Here is a 19,732-nt window from a genome sequence, read left to right as displayed (position 1 = left end):
TGCGATAATGTATTGTGCATCAATCTGAAATTCATCCAACTGCGATAATGTATTGTGCATCAATCGAGTGATTGTTATACGGACTATGAATCCTAATCGACTCTCCTTGGATTTGATCAACTACAATCATTTTGGGAAACTCTTTTTTCATTGATCGGCTTCTTAGAGATATGATTCTTAGGGATTTTCTGTGTTCCAGAGATTATGCATACATTGACCGATGCTGTATCACCATGTCGTCGTGATTATTCACCAACAGATTTTGCTAGCACAACGTTGTGATCTTTGAACTATGTTCTGAGCACAAATTTGGAATCATACATACAATCGAGAGTTGGATGGAAAGGAAAGTGATCGGTGATATCCTGCAACAGATTAAGAACATCCTGACCATGACCTGCACATCTCATTTGAATCATGAGCAACTACAAGGACATCAAGTTTATAGCACTGAACCGAGTTCCTTGTTTTAAGACTACTGTGCCTCAAAAGCAAAAGAGAGACTTCGACCCCTGGAAGAACCAAAAAAATGAGAGATTCCACGAAGAGACTCAGCTGCATTCTCCCCTCCAACACTCCACCCCTCCTGGGAAAGAAATTAGGCGAACAGCTGCATGCGCACTGATGGATCGATGTAGCATCCCATTTAAGTTCCTGCAACAAAGTTGAAAGAACAAACATGCACTGATCCTAACCTCGAGGCATCTCTTCATTCTTCAACCACCGTGCTCATATTTTGCAAGCCTATGCTTGGATTTCGCAGACACCTTGTGCAGCTTTTATCAAGTCATGCTTGAATGAAAATGAACCATTATACATGGGAAATGAGATAACTTTTTAATACATAGGACCATCAAGTTTGGAACTGTCAGTGTGGACGTGCTGTGTGCACTATTATACAATATTCGAACCGATTCATGTGAAAGAGAGCAATTATACTTTGCAGGTGTACTGCCTTCCACTGCATGGGACCATGACAGGAATAACGGCGGGATTCAAATTAGACGGGGGCTAATAAGAAACTCAGTTTTATCCTGCTTGACTACAATGCTAAAACCGAAGAAGAAAGCAAATAATATCTCCTCTGGACCTCTGCTTCACGAGAACTCTGACATCGGTATAACAACCTTTCCTTCACAAGAGCTGCAACAGTTAGATATACTTTCTGTTTTGATGAAGGTACTATCCCACAATTCATGGAGCAAACTCAATGGAAGTATCGAAAGGGAGATATTTAAGAGACCCAGCAACATGATATCAAAGAAAGTTCACAGACATGCATATTCACAATAAGAAATTAAAACAAGTATACGCAGTGTGCAATCAACAACTAATGCTGAAGCGAGGACAGTGAGCAAGCAAATATAATTAGGAAATCTAGAAATTAAGAGCGGAAGCAGATACAATATAAATGAAACTGCATGACTGCTAACCCACTCTCCTCCCAGGAATAATTGTTTCTGTTGTTTCTTCAAAGCAAGCCTAGAGGTTGAGCATATCTTCATACCTGCGAAGTACGGTGTGCATAATAGTTGTGGAATACAGTTATCCCTAGCTGAAAGCAATAGAGTAGCATAAGAAGTCACCACATAGCCAAAATATATTGCTGGTCCCAACCGCAGGTGCTTAAAACTCACAGAATGAATGTTTAAACACTATTCTACATTAAGCCAGAAGTAGCCCTGATGGGAAATGACTGTATAAAGCATAAATTCAGTAGCTTGTATAGAAAGCCTAAGATTCTGCACTTCTCATTATTAAGGAAATAAGCTGATATTCATATTGCAGCACAATAATAAGACCAGAAATCCAAGAATTCAGGCTGTAGATATGGCCACGGCTTTTTGCTCCATTTGGTTACATCCCACAAAGTGTGACAAACAGGTACTACTCAAGAGCTGTGCAGGACAATTATTATCAAAATCCCTTCTGTTAATTGAGCAATCATGGGCTACCTAGAGCAATTGTTCATGGGATTAACAAAGAGGAACCAAAATTGGAGCTCAATCAGAAAAATATGAACAAATGACTCAAGACTCTCAATGAGAAGAATAACTTTCCTTGGAAACCAGTAAATATTTATTACGTATGGTCAGCTCAGGTGATCACATAGCAGGGGGAGAAAAAGAAAGAGAGAAAGAGAGAGGTAGGTTACATGAATAAAGCAATAGAATACAGAGTAGATCTAGGACAAACCCTTTTGTCAATCTATCAAAAACAAATCCTTTTGTCTGCTGGTCAATAAACTTGCTCAAAATCACATTCTTCATCCTGAAGCTTATTATTGGGCAACGTCCTATAGGTAAATAGCATAATCTGTGACAGATACTCTGAGAATTTCAAGGGAACTCATTTGATGAAAAGTCAATACTAATGCCAGAGGTATTAGCAGCATCGCCATCAATGCGGCAAAACAATTCACCAACAGGAAGGAAAGATTCACCAACAGGAAGAAAAGGCGAATTCAACTTTCATTGAGGAGATGGTATATACTCAAAAAGAATAATGTCCAAATCTATTCATTAAAAAAAAAAGTCCAAATCACCTTAAAAGAAAATGTCCAAATCACACGAAACACTTAGAGCAACTTTTCAGTGATTGCGTTTAAAATTGAGAGCAGTTAGTAAAACACTGCCTTAGCCGTAATTTATATGCAGGCACGGTACACTTTACAAGCTGAATAAAGACTCAATAGTAAGTATTAAGACCGTACTAGAGCAGAAGCTGTACTTTGAGGGCAATCAAAGAAGCGAATTGACAGTTGGAGCACTGTCATGAATGAACAATATTCTGTCACTGGGAAAAGAAGAAGTTGATATCTTCTTCTTCTTCCCCTGAAAGACGAAACCTTCCAAGTTAGATGATAAAGAGAATAATGGATGTTTATTCACCAAACAATATTTAAATTAGTTCACTTGAAAATTGACAAAAAACTTAAAGAAACTTTAAGACATTATATCTTAGCTTGACATCCATGTTCTCAGCTTCTTCGTCTGACAATTGAAGGCAAGGCAAGAGGACCTTACAGATGGAGCCGAAACCCAAGAGACCAATTCATAGTGTTTTAACTGGCAGAATTATTCTGCTGCAAAAAGATTCATTAGTATACTTTGTCCAAATTTGACCAAATGTTTTGGTTAAAGCAAGAAAGCCAATAAAGAAACAAAAAGCCAATAAAGAACAAAGATGATCAGAGATAATCCAAGACTCATCATATCCAGTAACCAATAGGAACTGGATCGAAGACAGGTATACATCAGATAAAAGAAACTCCAAATACCCTCTATTACCAATTAAGAGAACGACATATGAAGCTCCTACTGTCTGAACCATTCTTATCCTCATATTTCACCACTTTCTTTCCATGAATTCAACAAAAAAGTTCATGAAATCTTCAAACAAGGATAATATTTTATCCACAAAATGAACTCATGAAATAGCATAGCAACTTAGCTCCTCATAATTGCCAATTTTCAACTCTGTCTCCTTTTCCAGTCTTCAGTTGCAAAGGTGTATCGTTTGCCGCATAAGTTAAAACCGAGCCATTGGGACAGCTTCATGCATCATTCCTTATTAGTTAATGATTTTTTAATCAGTTCTTGCTAGTTGAATTGTTACCAGTAATAACCTCACAGGCACGTGATCAGAGACCAATTCCTGATGTATAAAGATACTAGCACAATTCAAAAAATCAGGGAGAATCAAATGGATATCAATGTGTTATTAATATTGCGATCTCAATAAATGTTGAGGTTCTAGAAGTACATACAAAGTGATACTTCAGTTCTTACATAAGTAACTTATACCTTTGACCAAGCTACATGAAAGTATCCCTGCAAAACTTCTTCAGAATTTCATCATCATACACACGAGCTTGCATGTTTGATGACAGGACGACTGCCATCAATGCACAACATGCAACAGAGCAGCCAATCATGGGGTGTAACTGGAAGTACCAAATTTTTTTGGTCACCGTAAGAATTGAAAGTACCCAATGATGCTCTGTCACTCTTCAATAGTTCCCCGAACTGTCCATGCCCAGCAGGCAGGCCTGCACTTGATTTCTCCGAGTGAAGCATCCCATCATTCCACCAGGGCAGGATCTGCCAGACTTATCAAGGCAGCAGTAGAGTAATCAAATTACAACTGGCCCCAGTAGCGTGTCCAGACCTTTGAACCAGAATGGACAGATCTTTCATGGGAACAAGAGCATGGGATAATTCTGCTTCTGTAAATCAACTCAATGAGATAAACTCGAGCAGCAAGGGCCAAGCTTCCCCAAGCTGCTGCGGATTCAATTCCATGGCAACCTTAAAATCGAGTAGAGATATAGAGTGAGGTCTCCTCTCCTCCATTCCATCAAGGGTCCCACCACTACTCTGCAAATTCAAGTGACTGCTATTAGTCGGCCACATCCCATTAAGGACTCTCCCAGGAATCTGCTGCCTAGGGGCAACACTCCTCTGTGGCTCATGCACAGATTTGGCCCCTGCTACCTGGACACAGGAGCTAATGAGCCGCTTCAAGTACACATCCAAAATAATATTTAATACGTTAGCGCATTCCATCGAGACTCCTCCAAGGCCCTGAGCTGCTACAATATGCTGCATTCGTCTCCTCAGTGTTTCCACATCGAACAATCCACCAAAATCCTGACAGCTCACAACATCACCACTTGTCCCCACAGAAGAAAATTTGCGACTACCAAAGGGAACCCCAAGTGGTGCAAGCAAAGGAGTTCTAGAAGATCTTAAATGTCTGTACTGCTCCACTTCTTCCCCATCTTCCACATAAGCTAATCCTGCCTCGTTTTTGCTACCCACTGTTGGTCTGTCTAAAGATTGAGGGATTAAACCCTCTCTTTCCTTCTCAGGTAGCTCAGGGACCGTGTGAAGATGTTGCAGGGACCTCGAGTAATCTCGTGGCGTCAAAACACCATTTTTCATGACGATCTTGCTTCCACCGTCTTCTGTCCCTATCGACTGATACAAGCTCTCCACCTTCCCATTGGGCCCCAACGGACTTGCCCGATCCTTGAGCTTCCTGTCACGAATTGCAGACCTCCCCTTTCGCGGAGACGTGGGAATAACTCCGTTGGACCAAATGGAAGAATTATTATTCTGGTTCTGGAGGAGAGATCCACCCTGCTCATGCCCATCCTCTGACGTAGGTGAACCTTTAGCAGCTGTTAAAGTAGACTTTGTAGGACCAGCTTCGTGAATCGGCGGTGGGGCTTTTGCAAGGCAAGCGTTCCTCAATATCGAGCGGATAAGTTGATTGTGAAGCGGGAGATTGTCCCTCCCGAGTGCTCGGCAACATAGCTTGTCGAATTCACTCTTAGAGAGCTTCTGGCTCAAAAACCGATTCAAATAATAGAAGTACCGTTTCGACTTCTCAGCACCTATCCTCTTCACAATCTGAGCTTTCAAGTCACCCAAATCAATTCTCGAGCTCTGCTGCTGCGGCTGCATCTCTTGAGAAGCAGATTCATGCACCAAGCACAGAACTCCAAATCACCCAACCCCAGAGCTCCAACTTCAGCTTCTAGCCACTGTTATTCTCACATCCAAACTGACCAAAACTGAACCTCCAGTACACCATTCAAATCCAAATTGCTAAACGTCGCATACTGTGAAACACCCTCAGAAATCTTCAACTCATCCATGTCAAGAGCCAAATTCAATTTTCTCTGCTTGTAAAGAGAAAACCCCTCCTGCAGAGACCACCCCACCCAAATCTGAATCTCATCTTCAACACCAAACCGGAAACCCTAGAATCCAAATTGACCACGAAGCAAGCTGAAAAACCCTAAATTGAAGTCCCAATTCTATCCAAAACCCTAACTTTTTTGAATTGCCAAACCGGGGCACCTTCCTCAACTGCACGAGCATTGGGAAAAACGAAAAAAAAAATCAACATCACTGCACCGAACAAGCAGCCTCATTCATATGCAAAATTCAGGTGCTATTCACTTCAAAGGACGAACCTTTGAAGTCCAAGAACAAGGATCACAGAGCTAAACCCGAAGTCGGGATCATGCCCACATAGTAAGAGGGGGAGAAAAGCTCAACCCAAACGCGAACAACAGAGACACCCGCGATTACCAAAGACTGGAGCTTGAGCACGACGAGAACAAAGTTCGGGGATTGATTGAGTTTCGAACCTGAATTGGGGGGTCGCAAGAATTGGCGCAGAAGTTCGCCGGAAGTAGAGTGGAATCTACTCCTCCTCCTTCTTCTTCGAATCCTTCCTCCCCTCCCTCCTCCTCCTCCTCCTCCTCCTCGGTCCTCTTGTTCTTCTTCAACACAGCTTCAATGGGGGAATGATAATCAATCTGGTCGGCGTGGGTTTGCGCAAATTCAGTGCATTGGGTGTAAGAGTAGGGAGGAGCAGGGATTCGAGATGGGTTGCTATGCTGAAGTAGATTGCATCCTTCGATCGCTGCTAATCCTTCGCTCGCCTGTTCTTCTCTCTCTCCCCGCTTTTCTCTCTCCTCTTCGCACTCTTCGTTCTCGGTCGCTCTTTCGGTCTCGCCTTGTGTGTAATAGTAATACGTTAAAATAATTTAATTTTTAATATTATTATATCATAACAATTATTCTTAATTTTTCTCCCTTTTCATCTTTTTTTTTCCCTCAAAATTTTCGAACAAATAAAGCAATAATTTTCAGTGAAACCACGAATTATCCTCAGCCGATAAGCTGAGACTAATCTGTACTCGAGGGTCAGTTTGCTTTATTTTCGTTTTTCGATCTTCAATTCATCTATTTAAAATGATTTTGGATTTTTTTTGGACATAATAATGCTTAGGTCCGTGAAAGGTCGCATCCAATCCTCTTCTTGCTGATGGTTTTTCAGTTAATTCAGTTGCAATGTCGTGATTTCATGCCCACCGAAGAATAAAAAGTTATTAGTTGATAAAATAAAAGTTTATTGAATGTATACTCTCCTCAATAAGTAAATTAAGTTTTTTTTTTCTTTCAATTTGGAATGGATAAATTCAGATTTTATAGATACTCTCCCTTTCTACTTGCACTGAGAATATTATGTTGTTCTATGGATCGCGTATTACACGTAAAATTTGGAGAAATAATCGTTCGCGGAATTCTCTTATGCTCACTTCGATAATTTGCGCTAATGATACTCGGCTTAATGAGCCGAGGCCAAGGCCGAGCCTAAGGCTTGTCTTAGTATCTGCTCAAAATTACTCTCATAACCATCTAATTCTTGAAAAGTATTTGGCCTTAGACCAATTGGACTGGACCTACCTTATTGCCACCTCTAGTTAGTTATGTCTTTGGGAAAAAAGATCTGTCCTCAACACTCTTATCTAAAGTAATGTTTTAGATTCTAATGTTATAAATAAAGAAAATTCACAGTTAAAGATAATTTTATCTTTTAGTTGACCAGTCGGGTTTAAATATAAATAAATCAAGACTCATTAAATTTTCAGATATCAAATAGTGTACACCATATTAACAAGATCCCAGAGTAGTATGATCAATCTAAATGCTCCAACTTAGGAGGAAAATAAAGTTTTGCTGACATAATTATCATACGTCAATTTAAAAAAATTAGTATAAAATAAGTCCCAATTCAACAAAAGTATCTTCATTTCGAACCATTCTTAATCAATCCTACCTCACATTATTATATGATGAAATACCAATTAGATTGCACCATACTGACGAATGGAGGTAAATTTTACCGGTAAAGCGTGGTACTTTCTATTAATTGTAGCGATTTTTATTAGTTCGTTTTATCGGTTGATTCCCAATAATTTGGGATTTTTTTATAGATAAAATGAGTAACAACAATGATGACAACCTTGTCACCCCGTTAAGCAATGTTCGACCTCTCGTATTCAATCATGAACAGATCAGACGAACCGAACAATTAGCGCAAGTATTAGCCTCGTCATTGCACTACTACCAAAGACCTAGTATACTTAATAGAAAATAGTGTTCCTCAAGTCTAAGCGAAGAGCAAACTTCTATCAAATATTTTGACACAAATATATAGCGGGGATTCGAACCTAGGACCTCGTGCTTGTCAAACGACATGGAACTATAACCCATGTGGGATTTAAATCCATACTTTTGTCACCCGAATAATTTAGCTATGATGCACGACAAGGCCAGACACTGTTCAAATATGTGTCACATGCAACCTAGTGACTTTAGCCCGCTTGATGGGCCTCCATTTTATTCAGGCCCAAAATATTTCGATAATGGGCTTCAGGCCCATCATTTCGGTCCAAACCGACAAGCTCATCCTCCTCCATGCCGATTTCTTCCTTCCCCTGCGCCTTCCCTCTTCATTCATGAGCCAAATCTCTCTGTCTGTCTCTCTCTCTCTTTCTCTGAGCTTTTTGCGGGCGGTGAGCTGAGCAGTTGTAGAATCTGCGGATTGCGGAAGGTTACCGGTCAGTGGATCGATCATCACCAGTTTCCTCATGTGGAGATTGTAGCGTGGCTTCATTGATTTTTGTACGAGCTAATTGAGTTTGATTTGAGCTTTACATGAGTTGATTGGTCATGTGGCTCTGTAACATATGTGTCTAGTGATGCTGTATGTCCATTACGGGAGCTTAGGTCCTCGTTTGTAGCTCAAATGGTTTAACTTTCGTGTTAATTTTCTGCAGCTCGAGCGGAGCACGGCTGCGTCTGGCAATGGCGGAACTGGTAATTGAGCTGTAACGGTTTTACGTCATGAATTCATGCAAATTGATGTGAAAATGAAGTTTCTTGTGTTTGTAATGAACAATATGTGGTACTTGGCGAGGCTTTGGATTACGGAGAACATTCTGGGTGAGGAACATATTGTTAGAATTAGAACCGTGCAAGCTGAACACAGAAGTGATATTTAGGAGCATACTTGGGGCATATGGACGATCTGTCAAATCTATTTTCTCGAGGGCGTTTTCCAATTTTCGCCTATCTACAGTGTAAAGTGGAGATTATGGGAAGGATGGGCTATGCACTAGGGATTCTGAGCAAAATGTCTAGGTGTATTATGGTGGAAGGAAACGGATGAGAAGTTTTGGTGTGAGTGAAAAAAAAAAAACCATTATGTGAACTCAATTTTTTCAACCTGGTTTGCTGATTCTTTTTTTAAGTTTAGTTGAAGAGAGAACTATAAGTGTCAGGAGAGCGATATTTATAGGGGACACATCTGAAATCCAGAACTAAAGAAAAGTTGGGTCTTAGATTCACGGGAGGGAAGAAGGGCATGAGAATATACGGGTCCATGAGGTTAAGTTCAAATGTTCTATTTACTTGTTAAATCCGGCAATTTTATATGTGACATTTCTGTCCGTTGTCTTAAATTGTCAGTGATTATGAAATTCTTACTCCATGCAGTTAAACTGGTGGTAGCTTTATGGTATTAATATTTCAATTATTTTGATTACTTTAACCAATTGTAGCTGCTGAACAGAATTTTTATCAAGAGGATGATATTAGATTGGAGACAACCCGAGCCAGATGTAATCTCTCTTTCTCTCTCTCTCTACATAATACATAGTGTCATTATGGCATTATCTATCTTCCCTCTTTCAGGAAATAAACTTTTTTTTCTGACCGGCAGTTTCAGATGTTCTTAAAAGGCATGCAGAATTATCAGAGCGTCTTTCTAGGTAACCTTTTTTCATTACTTGCTCTTTATGTTCATCTGTTTATCACAGTTTTTAGTTGTTAATCATATACCATGGTTTTACTAATTAATTTGATGACAATCCAACCAACGGGCTAGCACTGTATAATCTGATACTGTTTCATGACTTGTTCTTATCTTTTATAATAATTGTTATTAATTTCTGCAAAGTGATGCCTTCTGTTGAATCTGTAATATTTTTTGCACATTGAATCATAAAACAAATTATGTTGGTATAGGGATTCTGATAAAATGGTTTTTGAGCATCTACAAAAGGAATTTGATGCTGTACGTACTTCTCAATCTCAAGGTAACTCTCAACGATTATACAATCCACTCTTATAGTATTAAGATTGTTTCTGTCCTCTTCCTTTTGATTTTATCAATTTGGATTGCTCTATGTTGGAATTAGTTGCCATTTTCCACCCATCTATGAATTCGATGATCTCTTTCGATATTTGAATTAATCTGGTTATAGAGATGAGCCGCCACTATGATAATCTTTGCTTTTCATTTATTGTTGTAGAGATTTTTCTGGATGGTGAGCAGTGGAACGATGGCCTTCTAGCAACTATAAGAGAGCGGGTATTGCTCATTATTTCTTGCATTCTCCAAATAATTATTGTTATAGATGTCAAAGTTCTATCTGTGGTAGTCAGTGCTGCTAGAAAATGTTATTTAGACTGTAACTTAATATGGTCTTTACAAAAGGTTCATATGGAGGCAGATAGGAAGGTTATGCCGGGGGACTTCTCTTCAGGTGCTGACTTTCTGGAAAAGATTACATATAAAGCTGGAAACAAGGTATGTTTTAATTGATATACTATGCTACTGCATGCAAAAGACTTGAATGCTATTTCTTTTTTTTTTTGGGTAAACATCTTAACTGCTTTTGTTAACCCATAGGTCTGAAAGTGGATTATATGTGAAAATTTTACAAGATTCCCTAGTTTGATAAATTATTCTTCTCCAGCTAAGATCATGCAACATTCTGATATCAAGTACTTGCATTAGGGATCAGATGACATTGCTTTCACTATATGGGTATCATATCTTTGGTTCTCACTGGATACATTATACATATATTGGTACTATGTCAAATAGCTATCTTGAGTTGCCGCTAGCGAACTAATATTGTGCAGCCTCTAATATGGGCATGAATAAATATAGCTATTCAAGTCGAATGCATGTAAAGTGAAGTTTACTTCTTACTCAGACATGCTGTGTGCTTGAATCTGCCACTGAAGTCTTACATCTTTGTTATTATTATATCATTCTTTGAGCAGGTAATTTGTGGTCTAGAAGGGGCCAGAATTGGCATCCAGTATGAGACATTTTTTGCAGGTTAATCTCAAACCTAATTTTATTTACTGATGTGGAGGGTCCTCGTCCTCGCTTCATGCACACTTCACTGCCCAAAGAGGGAAAAAGAAAAACAAGACCCCACCTAAAAGGAGGAAACAGTCTAGATCATATGTGTCATACATTCCTGTTCTGGGTGAAGAATGTGAAATTATGTTTATTACTATGCTACCAATTTAAATTATTTCTCTTCTCGGCTAAAAATATAAACTCATTATTTCTATGCTTCTGCAGGAGAGCCATGTGAAATATACCATGTTGTTCTCGAAAGCAAATCATTTCTTGAAAAGATGACTGTACAGGAACATACAGTTCCTTTCTTTCTGCCAATACGAGAAGTAGAAAATGATCTTCTTTCTTCCAATGCAATGGTTAGCAGGTCTTAATTCTTATCACTGAAGCAGATTTGTGTTGAATCTTTCTCATTAGTGTAATTTGTTCTCAGAAATTCATAGATCATGTCGGAGAACTTCTGCAGGCTTATGTGGATAGACGAGAACAGGTATGTAGAATTACATGCAACTACAAAATGTCAAACAATGTAAGACCCTCCATAACCACCATAACCCTCAACCCAAGTAAGCTGTACAGTAGCATTGCCCCCCCTAGTTGTGGTTAGCCTATGTAGTACTTATTAGTGGCTAGCTAGTTTGAAGGGTCTTTTTCATGTTTGCACACATACTTGTCACCGTTTTGCAGGTTCGTCTTATTAAGGAGTTGTATGGAAACCAAATTTTGGACCTTTATAACAGTCTTCCATTCCACATGATTGAATTCGTATTGGATGACTCCGACTGGTTAGTTCTCCTGACCTTTCTTACTAAGTTCATCGATATTTTAGAGTGTGGTAACTGTATACTTGATGCTATCTAATAATTCTGTATTTTGAACTTTCAGTTTATAATGGTTGCTCATTTTTTTCTCAAACATTAAAGGTGTTTTTTCTGGTTGATAATTGAGGACACTGACTTTATGTCTGTTGGTGGGTTTGGGGAGTTCAAGTTCTCAGCTTGACTTGCTGAGCGAGAATTCCTAGTATTCTAGTCTCTACCTATTAAAGTTTGGACATTTTTGAAGTTATTTTGCATTAATGTAGGGAGAAATGTTGGGGAGAAAATTCTTTAATAAATCATTTTAAATAACGCAGTTATTATAAGGGCTTTTGGAAGCTAGTACAGTTATTCTCTGCTAACAGATAGGATTTCTATTGCAGCAAGATAACTGTCACTCTGAGGTATACAGACCTTCTCTGCGTACTCCCAACACGAGCCAGAGTCTTAGCGTGGCCAGTTCATCACTCAAGGAGAAACTGTCCTAGCCCGGGTTCCATTTATAACCGGAAAGGAAATGGTGTCTTTGGAAGTCAACCATCCCCAATTCGTCTTTCTTATGCTGAGGAGGCCTTCCGGATGATGAGCTTGCCTGAAGGTACTTATTTCCTATCTAATGCTGAACATTGTTTCCTCTACGTGGAAGTGTCAAAATGCAATTCAGTGGGTTCTATTGAAAGTCTGTCCTCTTTTTTTTTTCTTTCAAAATTTGAAGGAAAAAGGAAGTTAGATCATTTCATGTACAAGAAAAGGAAAAACTGTGAATTCCTTTGAATAACAAATAGAGCTTTTGCTCATTGGAGAAACCAGAGAATTTTTCCTTGAATATCTAAAAATATTACGTAAGTTCAATTCAGGTATTTGCTTGTCTTGGGATCTCATCATTGTCAATCTATTGTGGAATTGTCCCTTCTGGTTACTTTTATGTGGAATCTCATCATAACTTTATTCTGAGTGTATGCCTTCTTGGTCTCAGCATATGCAGAACTAGTATTGAATCTGCCACAAGTTCTGGAACAGATATTGCAACAGAAGGGTGCGTAGTAGTTGGTAAATCTTTCCTTGGTTCAGGCCCGACTGTACAAAGTAGTTGCCGATAGTTGACGTTGAAACATCATGGGCTTGTAATGTCATGTATTCCTCTGGTTCAGAGCTTATTATTTGCTGAACGGAGTACCGTTGCCTCATTTTGATCTTCTATATCATGTGAGCCATTGTGAAAGATCTCGTTTCTGCAAAACTCGGGGGACATTGAAAGCCGGCCTTTCTTTGTGGCAATTGAAGCCTATGTTTTGTAGTTTCAGGCCTGCTTCATGTTTCCTGGCCGTTTGACCTTTGCTGAAACGCGTTCTGTCAGAAGAAACATTTTACTTCTGTATATATGGTATCCCTACTTTTATGCAGCAAGCATGAGTTATTAAAGGACATCGGGCGAAGCCCTCTCAGGCTGAAGTGCCTGCCCAAGCCTGGCCGCCCATTGCAAGTTCCGGGCCAAGGTTCTGCATTGTGGTTTTGTCAGGCCCTCGGAAGCATGGTTCATGATCTTGTGCCAGCCAGGACCACTATTTGAGTTGTACTTAGCTCCCTCAAGCTAGCCTTGTCTTTGAAAAGTTTCATAGTACGTAGCAAGTCTCGGTAATGTGATGAAACTATATTACTTGACAAGGCCTTAAGAACAGGTTGGCCCTATGACAACCGATAAGCAGGCTTGCTAGGACCACATGTCGGGACATCGGAATGTGATCCCGACCACCTGATCCATCATGAGGAAAACTATGGACCCAGACAATGGCTGCCTGTTCATAACGAAGTGAAGTTCGTAGAGTGGATCAGGAGCTTTGCCACATTTCACAATTCACACGTTAACCATAGGCTATCTTGTCCATGACTAACAAAACAGTGTTCCAACTTCTACTTGTACAAATCAGCCCTACCTTTTCTTCGGATTAAGCTCTCGACAGCAAATAATCTCGTGGCAGCAGTCTAGTAAACTCAGACGACCCCCAAGAGGGAAAAGGAACATCAACAAAACAAACTGCGATGATAAGTTACCTGGAAATTATGACATTCATTTCACTATCTAATGCTTAGCTAACACCCCATGTCTAAGCCTGCACCTGCACTTTTAACTTAGAAAGCTCTAACGAGTACACAACTGAGCTGTGGAAACTGAACATATTCATTTGCCCCGACCTCTGACCTTCCTTCCGAACCTCGTCACTTTCCTTCCCCGTTTCGGCGAAGCAGCTGGCTTCCTACTTTGCTGGCTTTCCTGCGACATCTCCTCGTACTGCATACTCGAACTGTTTTGCGACCCAGTGGCAATATCATCATTCTCATTCATGTTTGGGGCCTCAACTGAGGGTTCATTCCGGGGCTCATGGGTTTCCCCCAAATGGGAGGTAGGAAGGCTTGAAGTGGGAGGATTTTGCTCCTCGTCATATGCCCTGATATCTCGTTCTTCTGCATTCAACCTAGAGGGGAGGAAATCTTAATAATCTTCACTTGAAAATCATGTTTAAAATTGAGGGATAAGAGTGATTTTACCTAGATGTGGAATGTGGGAGACCATTAGGAGCAGATGCATCTCCAATCCCAGTCCCTTCTTTCGACATTGAGCAGGGCCCATCATTCACCCTCGAATCTGGAATTGGTCCAGAAGGCAAAGATAGCAAATAAGTCCCCTCCCAATTCCAAAATACGTAATATTACTGAAAACAATTGAAGTAATACCGTCCCTAGGTATGAAACTCGGAGAAAGCAACAGATATAAGTGAAATCAAATGCATTAAATAGAACAATAGTAAACCTGACAGATAGGGTGACTAACTGAATTAGATAGCAAAATCAACCAACATGACGAAGATCATGAGGAAATGCAACTCAAAGAGAAATGAAGAATACAAGAGATAACTACTTTTGGTAAATATTAGAGATCCACGATCAAGAAGTGTAAGGCACAGGTGACTGCACTTTACACACAACACACATCAGAAACGTCAATTGTTTGACTGGTTAAGTCATGCGGAAGGAAGGACTGACACAAAAATTATTAAAGGCTAGGCTGCTTTACAAGGACCCTACACGTAAAACTTACCAGGTATAATGTCACCATGCTGCTGGCTGCTGCCATTGGTGTCCTTATGAGCAGTCCCATCGACACCACAATTGTCACTGTACACCAAAATATAAAATATAAAATAATAAATAAATAAAGGAAAAAGGTAAAGTAAATAAATAAGGGAACTGAAATTTAAGTTTTACAGAAAAGGAAAAAAAAAAAAAGAAGAAGAAGAAGAAGGAGAAGAAAGGAAGGCAGAGACATTGTAATATGAAAAGAGACCCTTAAAAACATATACGCTTGAATACAAAATAAGCATTAAGAACAAGAAAAAGGTTTATCATTTCATTTTACTAGAGAATAATGAGCTCTAAATTGAAAGCACATTGACACAAGTCACCACTAAACGCAAGAAAACAAATCACCTTGGCACCACGGTTTTCGAATCTCCTGATCCATCTCCCAGACCTAGATTACAAATATCATGAGTTAGCGCAACAAAACAATTTTTAATTGGTTATTAAATCATTCATAAGATACTCAAAAGATTTGACCAATTTGTCACATAGTTACAACAATGATGGTTTATGATCAAACCTAAATTAAATAACATTGCAAATCCTACGTTGATAACAAAACTTAGCACTTGTCAAGCACCCAAAAAGCAGAGGAAACAAGACAACCGGAACTTATCACTGAGACTTGGAAGTATTACCTTGATCGTCAGTCGATATCAAAACTGGAGGATTAAGTGATATCAGCTCATTGTCCGACCTATTTTCTGTTGTCTCTGCAAACGAACCAACGGGAACTATAATCAGTATCTATGAGGAACTCTTAAGGCTACAAAAGCAATAGAACTGAAATGGAAAAAATTCAAGAAATATCATACTGGGGGGCCCATTAGTAGTGTCCAATGTCAGCAAGTCGGATGATGCATCAATTAAATTTGTAGAGGTCCGTTGTTTATCTCCCATGTCAGTTTCTAAGTTAATGGGCGCCGAGGAGTTCAAACTATATTTATACTCCAAGACAGATTGAGACCAATCAAATTTTGTTGCAGAAGAGCTTGGCTTAGATCCAGTCAAATCCATCTTTGTTGATGGCGTTCTTAACATCTGCTCTGTCGCTTGAGAGCGCACTCTCCGTATTTCCTCTGTAATATTCCATGATCCAATGATAGGTGCATCCCTTTTCATCTAATATCCAAGTTCACACGAAAAGCAGCAAAAAAATCGATCCAATCAGCAATAGTTGCATAGTAAATTACGATGCAAATGTAAGCTGAAGATTACAAGGACCAAGTTTCGTACATTATCCGGTAAGTGTACAAGAAATTTCTGAAAAGTAAGCAAAAAGAACATTATCTCACCTGAATCCTGGAAGACGATAAGGAATTTCCACCGATGGACAATGGTTCATCATCCTTAAAAAGCCGTATGCCGATGGGCGATACAGATTTCTCTGCTTCACTATTAAAACATGGAGAAGTCCATGGAGGACGGTCCTTCATGTATGATTTGGCCACATCCACTGGTGAACCAGTTTGACCTTCATTTACCTGAGCCAAAGTATAAAGAATTGATGCAGAGCCAGAGGAATCATTGTCCATAGACAATCGAAATGGCTAGCAGAAACAGAAAATGGGCACTAACATGAGGGGATATACTAGGATCTAACTCTATCTCTGGACTAAATGCTGATTTCTTCTCCTTCAACCATTTTTTTGCCTCCAATAAAGCTGTATTGCAGAGATCAGGTATGTCCACATCTAAAAATTAAACAGAATAAGCAATGATCAATAAGCAATCAATAGTAAGCACATAATAAAACGATGATCTCAAATATTTTTCTGAAAAAAAAAAATGATACCTTTGTTAGCTGCTCTGTTGCACATATCACTTAGTATAGCAACCTCTCTATCTAAGTGCCCGGGAGCTTCCCCAACTCTAGATCTAATTATACTGGTTAACCTCTCGCATTCTTCCCTGTCAAGTAAAGTGATGATTAGAGCAATCCGATAGAGAAGACTAATATAATCCTAAGGATCATTGAATCTTCAATTACCAAGAAAAAGTCTCCCGCAAAAGTAGCTGCTCAATTAAAAGCTTGTTTTCATTTCTAACTGCAGCTTGCTGGGACTCTTTTCTTATAGGTCCAGCTGTTTCTGAATTTCCTTTCTCCTGATTACAACAGAAAAAATCAGCACTAGATACAGATAAAACTTGCAAGTGGCGCGGTAGTTAATCTATTAAATAAGTATGACCAATCTATAAAACACTCCACTGTACAATATTTAATGAACAAATATGAGGATGACCAGTGTAGAAAAAATTCCAATGCACTACTAACTATTTCCTCTCATACAGTACGGTGATGAAAAGATATAGCAAACTGAACATGAAAACAACTGCAAACCCAGCAAACTAGCCTATAAGGCTTTGTTTGGACAGGAGTGAAATGGAGGGAAAGAGAGGGGAGGGGCGGAGCGTATAGAACTTTTGCCTCTTGGGTGTTTAAGAATTAAGAAAAAGATTGACAACTCTGAGATGACAGTCAGCTAAAACCAACTTAGGCATAACAGAAGCTGAAGTGACAGGAAAAACAATGAACTATCACCAACTTATGAGACAATTAACTTCCATAAACAATAATTAAACACATGATATCAAGCAGTATGAAGTAATAATTTTGTCTAATTCACATAATAATCCCAAAAGCTAAACTTCAAGCATATGCTTAGAGCAACCTGATTATAACCGAATCACTGTGCAATCCTCAATGCAAATGTAACGCCTTATTAGCTCTTCATACAAATGAGAAACTGATAAAATCTTTTACATTTAATACTCAAAAAGAGAGAGAGAGAGAGAGAGAGAGAGAGAGAGATAAAATTTATTGTATGAGAAACAATGCCTCTGGTAATCAGGGCTCATTTGATGCTTTCGAATTAGTTAAAGAAAACAAGAACTATCTATTAAACTAGGAATCTCCCTGAAATCCAAACTAATATCAAGCAGAGGCTGAATCTAATTCAAGAAGTTAAAAATCAACGCCTTACATGAGATCAGAAATAAGAAGGTACCAACCTTGTCCAATTCATCGCCCCCTGCTGAACATTTATCAATACCATTGTCATCTTCATCAATTTCATTGTCTGCAAAGAAAATGGTAAAATTGAAGTTCAAATACTAAAAACTGGCATTTTCCCATCATTTTCTTTTACCTCCGCAAAATGGGCAGAGTAACAGACTAAAGTGCATGGTTGCAAACAGATATCGCGCCAACAAAAACGGCCACATCAAGTATTCCCAGAGCATCATAAACGATCCACCCACAGGTTATCAACCAATACCCGACCTTTAAATGAAATGCGCAAATATAAATAATCAAGAGTCGGTGACAACACAAATCGGACATGTTTAAACAATCTTCGAAACACATGGCGGAAAGTGTACTTAGAAACTACAAGTTCCACTATTAATGGAAGAAAAACATCATTTTCAACTATGTATCCTCCATTTCCTTTGCGTATTCTCAGAAACCCTACATTGCTCCTCAAATAACCAAATTCCTGCCGCCGCTAGAAGGAACCTGAAAAATGGAACTAAAGATTCGACGAGAAGCTCAAAATTGAGGGTCGCACAACTTACCGGAACCAGAGTCGGAGCCGGAAGAGGATGACGAGGACGAGGAAGATTCGGACCCGAAGACGGAAGAAAGGAACTTGCCGGCACCGGAGGCGATGACCCGGGTGGGGGAAAGGAGGAGCTTGGAGATCCAGCTAGGGTTTTCAGGGCGGGGGTTGGGATTGGGAGGGCGGTCGTAGGGGGTGGCGACCCGGGCGACGCGCCGGGGCCGGAGTATCTTGCCGCCCGATCCGGGGCGTGACCTACCAGCAGCGGCCATTGTTGAACAGGAAGAGAGAGAGAGAGAGAGAGGATGCTGTTAAAATGCGGTTAACGAGGGGTTCGTTCGGAGCGGTTAAGGTAAATTCGAGCGAGGGAGAGAGAGAGAGAGATATATAATTGTCTTGTTTTTTTGGATTTTCTCTTCTTCTTTTTTTCATTTTTTATTTACTGTATTTTTTTTTTATTTTTTTCCTATTTATTTGTCTATCCACTGTTAATTTTCTATAAAAGATTTTTCTACATGATTTCATGCTATTAAATGATTCTTTTTTTTAGGTAAGTACATGTTATATTACTCTTATTATTGTACATTTTATTATTTTCTGTTTTCTATTTATTTGTCTATCCACTCTTAATTTTCTATAAAAGATCTTTTGAAGTAATTACATATTATTAAATTTTTTTTAAGTGATTACATGTATTGTTACACTCAAGGATAGGATTTCTCATTCATCAAAAAGAAAACTCATCAAAAAGGATAGAATTTCTCATTTTCCTTTACTAGTAGTCTTATTATACTCAATTTTTCTCATGTTCTGTACAGTTTTATGACTTCAAGCTAAATTTGTATAGCCAATACGATATAAAAGAAAAACAATGCAAACTTGAAAATAAGCTTATTGGTGTGATTTCTCAATAATGAAGCATATGGCCAGATTTATTGGTATTATTTTAAAATGAATTGTCCAGAAAATCACCATACGAGACAATTTATGCTAGTGTCGCCAAATTGTTTGGTTTGATTCTAAAACAAAAATGTAACAATTGTTAAAATAAGGACTTGAACGTTTAATTTTATTTGGAAAGTCAATCATATTAAAACCATGGTATTTCCAAAATTAAAAATAGATACAATGAAAAGAGTTGTATTCTAATCCTGGTAAATCTTTAAATGGATAGGAGGAAAAAGCACC

General features: G+C 39.0%; 3 protein-coding genes across 7 annotated transcripts; 1 reads left to right on the top strand and 2 right to left on the bottom strand.

The window, feature by feature from the left end:
- Positions 1-341: 341 nt before the first annotated feature.
- On the bottom strand, positions 342-6,540 carry LOC116188062. Of its 3 annotated transcripts, none has more exons than XR_004152182.1 (3): positions 6,164-6,540; positions 3,807-5,879; positions 342-3,085 (listed from the first exon to the last, which is right to left on the bottom strand). XR_004152182.1 is itself a non-coding variant. In XM_031517178.1 (2 exons), exon 2 carries the CDS (start codon positions 5,469-5,471, stop codon positions 4,236-4,238), a length of 1,236 nt encoding a protein of 411 aa, XP_031373038.1. In that variant the 5' UTR covers positions 5,472-5,879; positions 5,987-6,144; the 3' UTR covers positions 3,692-4,235. The 3 variants fall into 3 exon arrangements, 1 of the variants encoding a protein (XP_031373038.1); XR_004152181.1 differs by having other exon boundaries at positions 342-3,082; XM_031517178.1 differs by lacking the exons at positions 342-3,085; positions 6,164-6,540 and adding an exon at positions 5,987-6,144 and having other exon boundaries at positions 3,692-5,879.
- A 1,761-nt stretch (positions 6,541-8,301) lies between these two features.
- LOC116187833 lies at positions 8,302-13,244 on the top strand. 3 transcript variants are annotated; one of them, XM_031516794.1, is made up of 13 exons: positions 8,302-8,425; positions 8,645-8,684; positions 9,439-9,487; positions 9,589-9,637; positions 9,894-9,964; positions 10,181-10,239; positions 10,366-10,458; positions 10,941-10,998; positions 11,251-11,387; positions 11,462-11,518; positions 11,716-11,813; positions 12,230-12,444; positions 12,823-13,244. In XM_031516794.1, the coding sequence occupies exons 2-13, from the start codon at positions 8,673-8,675 to the stop codon at positions 12,888-12,890; spliced, it is 966 nt and encodes a 321-aa protein (XP_031372654.1). In that variant the 5' UTR covers positions 8,302-8,425; positions 8,645-8,672; the 3' UTR covers positions 12,891-13,244. The 3 variants fall into 3 exon arrangements, with proteins under 3 accessions (XP_031372654.1, XP_031372653.1, XP_031372655.1); XM_031516793.1 differs by having other exon boundaries at positions 8,307-8,489; XM_031516795.1 differs by having other exon boundaries at positions 8,307-8,489; positions 9,428-9,487.
- A 427-nt stretch (positions 13,245-13,671) lies between these two features.
- LOC116187832 (protein KAKU4) lies at positions 13,672-18,909 on the bottom strand. Its single transcript, XM_031516792.1, has 12 exons — positions 18,561-18,909; positions 17,997-18,064; positions 16,975-17,090; positions 16,780-16,895; positions 16,563-16,678; positions 16,280-16,468; positions 15,800-16,106; positions 15,623-15,697; positions 15,333-15,375; positions 14,944-15,020; positions 14,394-14,490; positions 13,672-14,320 (listed from the first exon to the last, which is right to left on the bottom strand). The coding sequence occupies exons 1-12, from the start codon at positions 18,814-18,816 to the stop codon at positions 14,026-14,028; spliced, it is 1,755 nt and encodes a 584-aa protein (XP_031372652.1). The 5' UTR covers positions 18,817-18,909; the 3' UTR covers positions 13,672-14,025.
- Positions 18,910-19,732: the final 823 nt, after the last annotated feature.

The sequence above is a fragment of the Punica granatum genome, chromosome 8 (genome assembly GCF_007655135.1).
Source record: "Punica granatum isolate Tunisia-2019 chromosome 8, ASM765513v2, whole genome shotgun sequence".
Classification (NCBI taxonomy): domain Eukaryota; kingdom Viridiplantae; phylum Streptophyta; class Magnoliopsida; order Myrtales; family Lythraceae; genus Punica; species Punica granatum.
The sequence above is the reverse complement of the archived record's forward strand: the minus strand, read 5'-3'. Positions and strand labels throughout refer to the sequence as shown.

Excerpts from the sequence above, each read along its gene's own strand:
- LOC116187833 (XM_031516794.1), top strand. Across the intron at positions 9,488-9,588 it reads GGAGACAACCCGAGCCAGAT|TTTCAGATGTTCTTAAAAGG; the intron begins GTAATCTCTCTT and ends TCTGACCGGCAG. Across the intron at positions 9,638-9,893 it reads TTATCAGAGCGTCTTTCTAG|GGATTCTGATAAAATGGTTT; the intron begins GTAACCTTTTTT and ends ATGTTGGTATAG.
- LOC116187832 (XM_031516792.1), bottom strand. The coding sequence starts at position 18,816 with ATGGCCGCTGCTGGTAGGTCACGCCCCGGATCGGGCGGCAAGATACTC. Across the intron at positions 16,679-16,779 it reads CAACAGAGCAGCTAACAAAG|ATGTGGACATACCTGATCTC; the intron begins GTATCATTTTTT and ends TTTAATTTTTAG. Across the intron at positions 16,107-16,279 it reads TATCGTCTTCCAGGATTCAG|ATGAAAAGGGATGCACCTAT; the intron begins GTGAGATAATGT and ends CTTGGATATTAG.
- LOC116188062 (XM_031517178.1), bottom strand. The coding sequence starts at position 5,471 with ATGCAGCCGCAGCAGCAGAGCTCGAGAATTGATTTGGGTGACTTGAAA.